At 46.8% G+C, this 13,214-nt stretch overlaps 1 protein-coding gene across 1 annotated transcript in view; it reads right to left on the bottom strand.

Annotated features, from left to right (window-relative positions):
* LOC132462835 (receptor-type tyrosine-protein phosphatase mu-like) overlaps positions 1 to 13,214 on the bottom strand; it is a 151,054-nt gene that overhangs the window by 64,868 nt on the left and 72,972 nt on the right. Inside the window, 4 exon segments of the mRNA XM_060058595.1 lie at positions 2,554 to 2,656; positions 3,396 to 3,597; positions 6,589 to 6,698; positions 8,892 to 9,233. Coding sequence (XP_059914578.1) covers positions 2,554 to 2,656; positions 3,396 to 3,597; positions 6,589 to 6,698; positions 8,892 to 9,233 — 757 coding nt within the window.

Here is a 13,214-nt window from a genome sequence, read left to right as displayed (position 1 = left end):
AATTAATCGTATTTCAATCGTGATGACAATATTGGCCTCCACAATTAACGGCCGGGGCGATTATTTAAAAAATAATAATACATTTACTGTATATTCAATTTGCGAAAAGGTGTCGCCACTCCGGAACAAAGACAAAGCGTATCTAATAAGCTTGCTCCGGTTATAATCCAATTAACCCAGGTTATTCAGGGGTTAATTTGTATGACCAATCACGAGCGCGTGCTGTGATAAACAATTTCCGTCTCTGCTTTACAACAACTGTACGACTAAAGCAGGAACAAAGTAGGCTCCAAGATGCAAAATTAAAACACACCGGAAAAGACTTACGAGAGACAAAGTAAATGTCAGGAGGAGCAGAGCAACGTGAAAGGTTAGTTCCAAAAATGGGTTCATTTTTACGTTGTGTGGAATTACTTTGGATATGTGACCAGTGATGTTATTTAATAGGAAAAAAAAAATTACTCAAATCTTTTCAACCACCTGAAGAGTCAACATGAAGTGGAATATGAACAATGCATGGGGGCCAACACCCCAAAGATCCCTGTCTAACACAGACATACATAAGGGGGACTTTGTATTACGCAACTCAATGTCAAACACATTCTCAACGACATATTGAAATAACTGAAATAAGCGATTTAGCAAAAGACGAGTTGAATAAGCATTGTGGACAGTGCTGGTTTTTAGTAAATGGTCAACACTTTGGACAGAAGATACAAGACCCCATCAAGAAACAATTTCTCTGTATTGGCTTTGCCTGCCTCCGCTCCTCTCTTAAACCAGATCATGTTGAAGGCTGTGCTTTCTTGCATTAACACTGCAGGTGAATGTAACTAACCTTCTTGTTAGGGATAAATCCTTTTTATTTGGTGCCATTCTTCTTTTTTGGGGTAAAATGTAATATGTAGCCTTAAGAAGACTGAATTTGTGTGAAGAATGTCCTATTTTGATTCAAAGATTCAACCATTTAAGTTAGTTTATTTATAATTTTATAAAATACACTACTATTGTGAAGCACTTTTCTGTAATCTTGATCTTGCAAAATAATCATGATTATAATTTTTAGCAATAAGCGTGCAGCCCTAATATTAATATACATATACAGAGCACTGCGAAAACTTGAGTTTGTGCTATCATGCTAGCGTCAGCCTCCCCACAAGCAATAGCTAAGAGCCCAGCCTTACTGCTAGTCAAACTTACGAAGTTTGACAACCAACGGATGTGTTCGCTTTTTCAGCCATTACCCCATAAAAAAAATAAATTGAAGCAATATGTAGACATCGCCAGAGCAATTATGTACTGCTATGTACTGTACTGCTATGTACTGTATCGCTAAATATATGCTGAAAGAAAAACAGGGCTACAAGAAGCTAATGAGTGTCATGGATGCTAAGTATGCACTGCCTGGGTGAAAATATTTTTCCCGAACATCACTCCCTCAGCTCTACTCTCTCTAGCAGTTGTTTACATATTTATATATTTTCAATCAATGTTCATTATACTACCTCTCAAATGTTTGAGATACGTTTGAAACAAGGCATTACATGAAATGGAAATCAAAGAAGTTGTTTGCATAATTATCTAATCACATTTATTCTGTGTTAAACATAAAGCCAGGTTTGTTCTGTTGGATTTTGGTCACCTATGCCTCCTGATTATAAATAGTTGTTCAGGATAAAGCGCAATTTACCTTCCGATTTCTTTAGGGTTCTGTCCTAAGGCGAACATTCTTAAAACTGGAAAACAAGCCTTATAATAATTATTAATCATATATTGTGATAATTATCGACATCGATCAATGTAAAAAAACCTATTGTGACATAATTTGTCCAGTATTAAGTACGTGTTATGTATGCGTGTCCATTATGGCCCAAAATAACATGCTATTTCACATAAACTGGTCCATTCCTTGATAACAACAGATGTAGTGTATAGTATAGACTCTAGCTGAGCGACTTGCAGTTTAAACCAAAAGGTTCGCAGCAGCTAGCCCAGTAATGACTTCCAAGGCATGGAGGATCCAGCGGGGTGGAATGCGTGTCCTATGTTCTATCTATCTTCCGGCCGTATCCTACAGCAGGCAGCAGGCCAGCACATAAAAGGGCCCGTAATGTCAAAGCGAGCTTCGACCACGCCAGCCTTTGTTCTCAGCCTTCAAAGCCTGGAATCCAAAACCACAAATAACAGAATACCAAGACACAGAAGCGGAAATTGCAGGTGATTTGGAAACCCCCTGGCGGCGTATCACCACCAGACACACAAGCTTCTTGACACGGACACGGCAGCAGCTTGATGCCAGTCCAGGGATCCCAGTGCTCCCATTACTCATGTGTGATTTGTAGCTGCACTGGAGCGTCTTCCATCGCCAAACCACGCAAAAAACACAAGTTTACACAGTAAAAAAAAGAACCGCTATCCCCAAACAGCTATACATGTAGTAAATGCTGGGTATTTCGACATGATAAACGACCATAGAATGTGGAAGCGACGGTCATAATGCGGAACGATGGCTGCCCCCTGGATGGGTGGTGAGGGTTAAAGGGGGAGGCCTACCTCACTGGAGCCCCTCTGCTCTGGGCTCGCTTGAGTAGCACCGTCACCGTGGTGTCGCTCTGGTTCAGGGAGGTCTCCTTGTCGTAGGTGGGCATCGAGGGGGCTGTGGCGAAAGGAACAAGGGGGGGGGGGGGGGGGGGGGGGGGGGGGGTTATTCAATAGCAATGGCACACCTACAAGGAAGGATCACCTTAATATAAGCCTCGACCAGAAGAGTTTATTCAACACGCCATCTCCTGACTGATTCCTTTGTTTTTTTTGCTATTTTCTACATTTCGAAAGCGCAGTTTTCAAATAAAGGTATATCTTTTGTCAGAAACAACCAACTGTGCCTTATTGCGAGTGTAAACAAAGTTGAGACGTGTGTTTGACCGTTATGATTGTGTGGGTGAAGGCATTACTATAACTCAGAGCACTTAATTGTCCAAACGGCTGAACATCACTGAAGTCATTAAAAATGCATTAGGAGTATCGCTAGAGGATAAGTACTATTTGCACATACTTCTACGGTTTGTTTAGTACATCTTGGATGGCAGCTGGGCTGGATTTGCCATCCAAAGCCAGTAGGCAGCAGTCTATCATAGAGCGCCATGCTAGACAAATAAACTCACAGCACCTTAACTTGCTTTTGCACAGAAATCGAAGCAAAAGCTGTGGTTTAGAAGAAGTGAAAACCCACAAAACATGAAAAACAAATAGCAGCGTGGCTAATAAACATTTGCCAAGACTTTGCTGTGCGACACCAGTGTCTGGTGGAACAATGGGATTCCCGGCTGCTTAATTCATAAGCGCCATCCGCCTGTGCACTGCGGTATGTGGATCATTCACGCGCCGGGGCTGACCTGAGATCTTGGTGGTGAACTGGGTGATGACGGGCGGGCCGTAGCCCTTGGCGGTGCTGGCGCGGAGGGTGAAGGAGTAGGTGGAGCCCGGGTAGAGTCCGGTGAACATGTGGGTGCTCTCGTTGCCCAGCTTCATCACCTTGCCGCTCTGGTTGGACAAGTCCAGCTCGGGGTCGAAGGAGCTCACCGCCTTGTAGGAGATCTGCACGAGGTGATGGGAGTTGGAAGGGGGAGAAAGCGATCGATACGTCGGCTAGGAAGGGGGGCTTGTTCGACGCGGCCTGTTGCTGCATGAGGAGGAGGAGGAGGAGGAGGAGGGTGACATTTTTTGAAGTGGCCTGTGTTGCATGAGGAGGAGAAGGAGGGAGGAGCGGGAGAAATAAGGAGGTAGGAGGGAGGAGGAGGAGAAAGAAGGAGGTAGGAGGGAGGAGGAGGAGGAGGGGGACGATGAAATGGTACCTTTCAGGAGCGTCTGAGGCATTCATTAAGCTCAACTGCACATGGGTGTCCTTGCAATTTCACGAGCGGCTCCTACTTGAATCGTTTCGCATGCCATTCACACCGAATGTACAATCTATTTGTTCACGCTGAATGGACATTGACGCGACACAACTTCACGAAATGAAAACCGTGGAGGAAAAGGAAGCCAAGTAGCATCACCTCCTGTGACGTTTCATCGATGGCGCTCAACAAGGTTTTATGCCGCCCGCCTTTCAAAATCAATGCGGTTCAGTTGGATCGATGGGGAGATGCCATCTACTAACAAGGTTTGGTTATCTGCGTAATAGACAAGAGGATCTGTGTACTGTACTGTTTGATTTTTTTTACCAAACACACAATGCAATCTATTCATTTTATGCAGAGAACAGTTAATCTATTCCCTTTCCCATTAATAAACACAGCAGCTCTGGAGAGAAGCATTAAGGTGAGTGTTTTGTTAATATCCATTTTAAATATCTATGAGCACCCCCTGCATCCCACTTGAAGGAAATGCTTCTGCTCACCACAGCAAAGCCTCGATTATAATTCCAATTAAGAAGCACAAAGGGAGTTTTGAGAGCTGCATAATTTGTGTCCATCAAGTTTTGAAATGCTTGGTGGGCTCCTCATTTAGTCTTTGTCTGTGGAGCGAGTCCACTTCGCCAAATCCCATATCATAACATTTCAGGGAGAGGAATTTGAATTGACTTGACAACAGCCAGCCCTCAGACTATTTTTTATATATTATAATGATGGGAGTGGCAGGAATACTGAGAATAATAATGAAAAAAGGTTATTGGAACAAATAACAGGGCTTAGCAACAGGATATCCGTCCGCGGAATCGTTTTTTCCGCCATTTCTTAATTTCCTTAACAGTGCTGGTCGGTTGTAAACGATAAAAAAGCAAGTTATTACGCAAACACAATAACCGAGCTGATGCATAAATAACCCTCATGAAAAGTGTGCTCTGTGCGAGGTGTTACAAGCAGGTAGTCCTATGATAGAGCAAGGTGGGGAAAATGCGCCGATACCGAGGGAAGAAAGGAGCCGTCTCTCAGACACAACACACACTGCGGCCCCCACTTTGATTGCTCCTTCGACGCGGTGATGGCACCGTGAGTGCCGCGATAGGATGAGGAAAAATATGTCTTTAAAAGCCAAATAATACCGTTCCAGAGCTGTCCCGGGTAGCCGACGGGGACCAATGTGAAGGTAATAATCAGTGAGCCGGGGCCAGGGAAAGAAGTGGGCCCTGGTATCCCTCCCGCGATAACACTCACCAGACACATCACACTTTGAGCTCTTTGATGCTGTCAAATCAAAGCCAGGTCCAGGCTCAGAGAGGAAACCTCTACTGAGGGAATACTGATGGAATACAAGTTTTTGCACAAAAACACCAAAATACATCAGAAAATAGAAAGATAATAATAAAATAAATAGGGCAGCGCTCGAGTGCGCAGTTGCCCTGGCGGGGGCGGTCTCAGTGCCGGGGGGGTGATGGCGGGTACAGGGTTGGTGCTTATTGGGTCTATCCAGACCAGGGGCTTTTGTTTCAGCGGATCCATAATGGAGCGTCCGTCTGTTAAGGCAGGCACATCGGCGGTTCAGACGGGCGCTCTCCTTTAATCAGCGGCCTCACTGCGCCCTTAAGGATATATGCAGAGAACGAAGTGGTGTGCAGTATCGCCTTGTCACGGGCGTGGGACACGCATGTCCTTGACTGTACACAACCAAAGACTAATGAGAGAAGACCATGAACCCTCACGGATTCCGTTTCGACCCAACAGTTTTATTTTGTGTCAGAAAAGACCAGACCCTAAAAGGAAAAGAAAGAATATTCTGTGATGAATGAATAAAGTCAGTTTGGATCAAGGCGTTGATGATGCGTTTTGTCAAGCTGTGATGGAGATGTCTTGCTGAGAGCGAGGTAACAGCTATTGTCCTGCTGCAGCCCTGCCCTGATGCTCTGGCAACAGATACAACAGCCAGCCGTTCGTCTGCCTGGATGGAACTATTGACTTTTTCGTGTTCAATCGGTCCCTATTGTGTATAAAACAATCCCAGCAAAGAACGATTGCCTATTAAGAAATGTTTATTTTCTTGTTTTAAAGGGTCATTAATGGCCATTTCCATTGGAGCTTGGAACCATTAATTATGTGTCTCTATTCTAATATTATGATATACATATATATATATATATATATATATATATATATATATATATATATATATATGGATTGCTGCTAAATGCTGGATTTCAAGAGAGATCAGTATTTAGTACTTAACTCTTCTAGCAGAATGAAAAGAATCAATCGATGAATCAATGGCTAATTTTACATGTGTGTAAGGCATGTGCACCTTACGGGTTTGTACCGTACGAATGGAATGCTAAACAGGGAGAACTAATAAAAGGAGGCAACCCCTGTCGATATTCCCTTCTTGCGAATACCCTCCCCCTGACGTTACCTCGTTTGAATTCTACATTATTCCTGCAATCAGGAAGCTTTCCTGCTTCTCGATCTCATACGGAGAGTAAGAGAAACAAAACGCAGACAATTAAAACCTCTCTCTGTCGCAATTAATCCCTTCTCCCACTCCCACACTGGTGCAGAGCAGACAGGACAGGGGAAAACTATGGCCGTACATACAGTGAGAGTGTGCAGTCCGGCGCCAGGGAAAAAGGGGATCAATGCGTCTCATGGGGTTGTTTACCTCGTACTGAGTGATTATGCCGTACGTGTGCGCCGGTTCCCTCCACTTCAGCACGATCTTCTCCTCGTAGGCGCTGCCCTGGATGGACTCCAGAGGCACGGCTCCTGGCACTGTGGCGGGAAAAAGGACCAGAGATGTAATGAGACACGTTTGTTTCGAAATCGATAAGATAGCGGTGAGCCGGTGGCGGTGGCGGCGGCGGCGGCGGCGGCAGCAGGAGGTGCTTTAAGCCCTCCTGTGGTTCTGTGGAGAATATTTGGAATGGTCGGAGTTGTGTAATTGAGAGACTGTGTGTTTTAATTGGCATCGTATTTGTATGAAATGTAAAAGTGGAAGAGAGTGTAATTCAGTAGTGGATGTTTTGTGTCTAAGCCCTGAATTTTTTCCCTTTTATTTGTTCGATTTGTTTGAGACCTTTACAGTCTTAAAATGGAATATAAACATTAAATGGATTAAACTTCACGTGTTTACAACTCGTTTGAAACCCACCACTGTTCTATCAAGTGGAAACATTGTCGATAAAGGGTGACAATATGGAGTTCCCGGCGAGTAGCTTTATTGTTTGATAATGTGATTTGCCCTCCCAGGCCTTTACCTTAGGACGTGAATAACAAGGAACAACATTAAGTGCTTTTTCATGGACCAAAACAAACCGCTTTGAGCAAGAAAAAAAAAATGAGCATGTCTTAACACAAACCTGCGACATTATTTCAAGTCACTCAAAGCGACACCGTGTGATTCGCAAGTCTCCTGGCAGAACGCTGCGCTTGCACACAGAAACGTAACCGCAAACAAAGTGTCTGAGATGAACAGACAACCCCATGGGATATAAGAGGAATATCAATCTCTGGCGCTCTCTCTCTCCAGCGCTCTCTTTCCCCCTGCAATGTTTACTCGTGCTAAGCTACTTCGGAAGGGATCGGCTCTCTTCACCCCCACCGAGGGTTGCCTTTCTTTCTGTAAATAGAACAGGACTGATATCAACACACTGTTTCCTATTTTTTTTACATTAAAAAAACATAATCTTTACATCTGCAGTAATCTTCAGATACACCCCGTGGGTAATCTCATTCCCGTCGGAGCGCGAAGGCCGAACAGGCACACATGCATCCGCGCACACAGATGCTTTTATTTCCACAGACTCTCCGGCAGGAACACAGGAAGGCCAGCCATAAGCAGTCTCGCTGCGTCTTTGTCGTCAGAAGGGCCCCGTTTCATGTCGAGGCGACCGGCGCCCCTTCAACGTTCTGTGGGCATCATTTCCTGAGTGAGCCATGGCAAGGAGAGTAGATCTTTCATCTTGGAGGAAAAAAACTATAAGGTGGTGGTGGTGGTGGAGGAGGGGGTGAGTAAATAGAGCTTCCCCTTTTCAGTGCTTCCTTCTGCTCTCTGCCAGATTTAATTTATTTATTTGACCGTTCCCGAACCTCCACCAACCTCAGACCTAGCGCTTTGTTTCTCAGGGTGAGAAACGGAAAAATAAAAAAGCGCAAGGCTGCGAGCTAAATACTGCTGTAGTCTCCAATATTCTGCTGTGCAGCTCGTTTGATGCAGAGCTTTGCCTGTTTATTCAATCAGCCCCTTTGGGCACGCTGAGAACGCACGGTTCTCACCAGCCTCTCTCCGCTGTGGAGGGAACATCCGCGGACACGCTGCTGAGAGACACAGTAGACCAGCCGAGGGAGATGGGAGATAGGCTGGCCTAGATGTGTGAGTGAAGGGAATGAATCTGTGCTAAACGACAATCCCATATCCCCATCCCTCCCTGTTCCCATAAGACAAGCGAACAATCTGATAATTCTCTTCGCTCGACAGCAGCTGGATGGGTGACCTTGGCTTTTTTTGGGGTTTGGTTTCGTGCGGCTTCCTCCAGATAATCTGGCTTCCGTCTACCTCTCATATAAAAACATGGGGGATTGCTCACAGATAACGACTCAGATGTCATGCAACTGCACCCAAGATCATGACATGGAATAAATTGATCGTGTGGTTTGATTGTTCTCACCCCCAAACCTTGAAGTCCCTCTGGGGCAAGGCATCTGCTAAAGGACTTAACGGAAATCCAGTAAACGAGATGGACGGACGGATGTCCCCCATATCAATAATTTGTTCCCTGCCATACATTGACGCTTCCCTCTTTCCCATTAGTTTATCCATTCGTTTGCAGGGACAAACAACGTCACACTTCACCACTCACTCCCACCTTGCTGCACGTTCGGGAAACACAACACCCAAAACAACAACAACAACAACAACGACGACGACGACGACGACCATGCGCGGCGCGGCGGGCTGGAGCTCACCGTCCTCGTCCGTCTGCATCTCCAGCTCCCCGCTCTCCTTCACCCCCTCCGGGTTGCTGAGCACCAGCCGCACGCTGAGGTTGGTGAAGGGCGTCAGGTTGTGCAGGGTGTGCTGGGGGCTGCGGGGGCTCTGCGCGTCGTAGCACACCTCCTCGCGGCTCTCCTCCTTGGAGCCGCCGCCGCCGCCGCCGCCGCCGGCCACCACCACCCGGTAGCGGAGGTGCACCGTCAGGTTGAAGCTGTGGCAGCGGGTCACGTTGTAGCCCAGCGGCTCCCAGCGGAGGGTCACCTGCCGCGACTGGACGTCCGTCACCTCCAGCTTCTGGGGGCCGTGCATCGGCTCTGCATGGGGAGGGGGGGGGGGGGGGGGGGGGTTAACGCGCGGCCGTGCCTTGGTGATAACCTGCTGAATATCGACCGGAATAACCCATTCAAACCTCATCAGCAGCCTCATAGAATTGTATAGATACATATAGATATGCATCTACATTACGTATCGCGCGGCCGTGCCTCGGTGATAACCTGCTGAATATCGACCGGAATAACCCATTCAAACCTCATCAGCAGCCTCATAGAATTGTATAGATACATATAGATATGCATCTACATTACGTATCCATTATACACGGAAATGGAGAGTTCAACAGACAATAGTTGAAGGCGACGTGAGTGCTCGTCGAGGTCTGATTTTGAGGTGGAGATGAATGCGGCGCTGCCTTGGTAATCGCAGTGCCACAGAGGTCGGTGATATGCGAGGGGGTGATTCATCGGCACACAATTTTATGCTGTTTCTTCAGCTGCCCGGTGAGAACTCCAATCTATTTAACATCACAGGAATAGTTGTGGTGAAAGATTCATTGTGTTAATCACACTGAATGGAAGTGGAACAGACGGAATAACATGTTACCTCCCTGTTTTGGATGCACGTCAACAAGAGTCATAGATACTACCTATTTTCACTCCTGTTGAATAAGAGGACAACTTGAAATTCAGACGCACTTCACGTCAATGAGACGAATGGCATCACCGATAAACGACCTCCGGCCCAACACAATGGAGACATAACATAACAGAGTGTCCAGTATGACAACATGTCTCTGTTTCCTTTTCACTATATCCCAGTCTCATTTTATGTCTGCTCATTTTTTCCCCACCACATTATCCATCTCAAAGCCCATCTTATTTAAAATAAGCGTTTGCCATTGGATCTCGCTGTGTTCCAGCCCCTAGCAGGGCAAGCTTCCCGGCCAGATGAAGGGCGTGGCTATTGGAAGCCTAGTCTCCATAGGAGACACATGCTTCCTCCATGCACATGCTGTCTACCCTGGCTCTTTCTGCTCTTTCTCTTTCTCCTTGCTGTTTCTCCTTCTCCCCCCCACCCCCATCATCTTGTTCAGCGGTGGCCAGGGCTATTTGCCCCTCGCTGATACAGAATCAGGCGGATGATCTGGTCGGTCGAGGCAGCATGCAACACCCAGCGCCCTCCTAGCACCTCTAATCACATACTCTCTCTCTCTCCCCTCTCTCTCTCCCCTCTCTCTCTCCCTCTCTCTCCCCTCTCTCTCTCCCTCTCTCTCTCTCTCTCTCTCTCTCTCTCTCTCCCCTCTCTCTCTCCCCTCTCTTCTCTCCCTCTCTTTCTTAAATGACACCTTGGGCTTTGCTCGGTTTCTCCATTTCCTATCTCTCTCTCGCTTCTTTACCTATATCTCACCTCTTTCTCTCTCTGTCCATCACTCTTCATCCCCTGCTTCTCCCCATCTCATCACTGCTGCCTTCCACTCCCTATGAATTCTCTCTCTCTCTCTCTCTCTCTCTCTCTCTCGTCTCTCTCTCTCTCTCTCTCTCTCCCCTCTCTTTCTTAAATGACACCTTGGGCTTTGCTCGGTTTCTCCATTTCCTATCTCTCTCTCGCTTCTTTACCTATATCTCACACTTTCTCTCTCTGTCCATCACTCTTTCATCCCTGCTTCTCCCCATCTCATCACTGCTGCCTTCCACTCCCTATGAATACACTCTCTCTCTCTCTCTCTCTCTCTCTCTCTCTCTCTCTCTCTCTCACTCTCTCTCTCTCTCTCTCTCTCTCTCTCTCTCTCCTTCTCTCTCTCTCTCTCTCTCTCTCTCTCTCTCTCTCTCTCCAGGGCTCCTATGGGAAGAGAGCAGCCAGAGCACAAGGTAATGGGATCAATTTCCATTCCAGGTTAAATTTGCAGTCCATTTCGCTGGAACTTAACACTTACCACCTATTAGGAACAGCCAGGGCTCAATTTACCACCTTCCCCTGGAGACACGGTCCAGAGATTCGGCGGCCGTGCTTAACATTCTGGAGGTGCATGGTGTTGGTGTTGGTGGTGGAGCTAGACCGGACCTCTGCCTTTGGCTTGTGGCTGACCCCGGAGTTGAACGTGTATGACATGATTAACACACAGGAAGAACAAGTGAACTTCTAATCCATGACGCGGGGCAGAAGAAACTGCATTTTCGCTTTATGGGGGGGGATTTATTTTTCTAAAAGCGAAAGAACCATTCCCGATCAGAAGGCTTTCTGTGTAAAACAACCACGCTGGGGCTTTTTTTTTTTGCTTTCCCTGTAGAAAATGACTGAAGCTACAACAAAGTGGGGCAGAGAGCGGAAAGAGAGCGGTCAAAGGAAGACAAAAGTCAAAGTGCAGGGAAAAGGCTGGTGTTGAAATAACGGCGGGACACGAAACACAAGAACGAGGTGCGATTCACATCAGATTTTTGAGACGATGCAATGTCTTTTGGGGGGAAGGAACCGCAGGAGATGGGGGGGGGGGGCCTGTGTCAGACGCAGACTGGCGGAGGTAGGGTGTTTAATGCGGAGCTTTCAAGTCCATTCATGCGGCGAAGCAAACAAGTTCTCCTCTGTTTTCTTTCTTGATAAACAACATGGAAAACATGGAAAACAGTCATTTTTCTGATTGTGGTTGGCATACAAGGTTCAGTGTACTACATTTGACATATTAAATTGGAAAAGTTTGAATTTGTGTTATATCTGTTTGGAGACAAGACTAACAAGACTAATGCAATAAACAATGAATTGTGAAAGATATTTAGCAAACAAGCAAAGAGCCGTTCAGTTAAACTAATTATCAATCAACCAAAAGGACAGAGAGAGAGAGAAAGAGAGAGACATGGACGGAAACAGAGACAGAGAGACAGAGAGACAGAGACAGAGACAGAGACAGAGACAGAGACAGAGACAGAGACAGAGACAGAGACAGAGACAGAGAGAGAGACCATAGAAAGAGACAGAGAGATATGGACTCAACAGAGACAGAGAGACAGAGACGGAGACAGAGAGAGAGACTGAGAAAGAGGCAGGGAAACAACAAGAGGATGGAGAGGGCGGGAAGGAAGAGACGGGCTGGTGCACAAGTTAATGGTGGAGAAAAATAAATAGACCGCATCAAGTCATTCGCAGTCTTGGAAGATCCATCCAGAAAATAGGGGCTTAAACCCTTTTATTTGCGGAACTATCTGTTGGCCGCACTCAGTAAGCAACGGTTACACTAAAAGCACAGAGAATTGCAGGGTGGCCAGGCACAGAAATCAAATTAAGCGCACGCTCTCACAGTGACAAAATGTACTAAAGTGTGAATTTCAAACAGACACGCAGCAAGGGGCTGGCGAAGAAGAAAGGCAGGGACAAGAAAGTCACATTTCTCTTGCACTCAACGAGTGCTGAGAGCACACTCTGCTAAACGCACTCTAATTCTGGCCATTTTGGGGGGGAAAAGACCCAGAAGGGGCCGTCTTCCTCTCGTGAAACAAAATATTCCATAACACACACACAGAGAAAAAAGAAAACTGAAATAGATGAAAAAAGGATGATTTGGGCGTATGCAAATGTCAGGGCTAATCAGCGCCTCCTTGTTCCGAGCGACGGAGCCCGCTGAGTGCATTCTCCGCGGTCTTCCACTCAGGTGGTTTGAGAGCGACTAAAGACGAAAAAACACCGAAAACACAAAGCGCAGAGAGGCCGCTGTCCGTTGAACTAACGAGCCCCGGACGGCTCCACCGTCACAGCCGCCGCCATGGCTGAGGTCGGGTTGGAGAGGACAACAACAAAACCCCCCAAAAAAAAGGAGATGAAAGAAGCTAATTGTTGTGAGGCCTTTTTCGGGTCCCCGTGCCTTGAACACCATCTGGCCGAGGTGCGGAGGCTGATAATAACGGCCGCGCGTGGCCCCCCCCCCCCCGCCGACATCAACACTTCCCTCTACCCTCTGACTCACCACGCTGTGTGTCACCCGTCTAGCTGTTTGTTTGTCAGCGAGGCAGGAGGCCGCGCCCCCGTCTCTG

Source organism: Gadus macrocephalus, chromosome 8 (assembly GCF_031168955.1).
Source record: "Gadus macrocephalus chromosome 8, ASM3116895v1".
NCBI lineage: Eukaryota > Metazoa > Chordata > Actinopteri > Gadiformes > Gadidae > Gadus > Gadus macrocephalus.
This window is presented reverse-complemented; position numbering and strand designations above follow the sequence as displayed.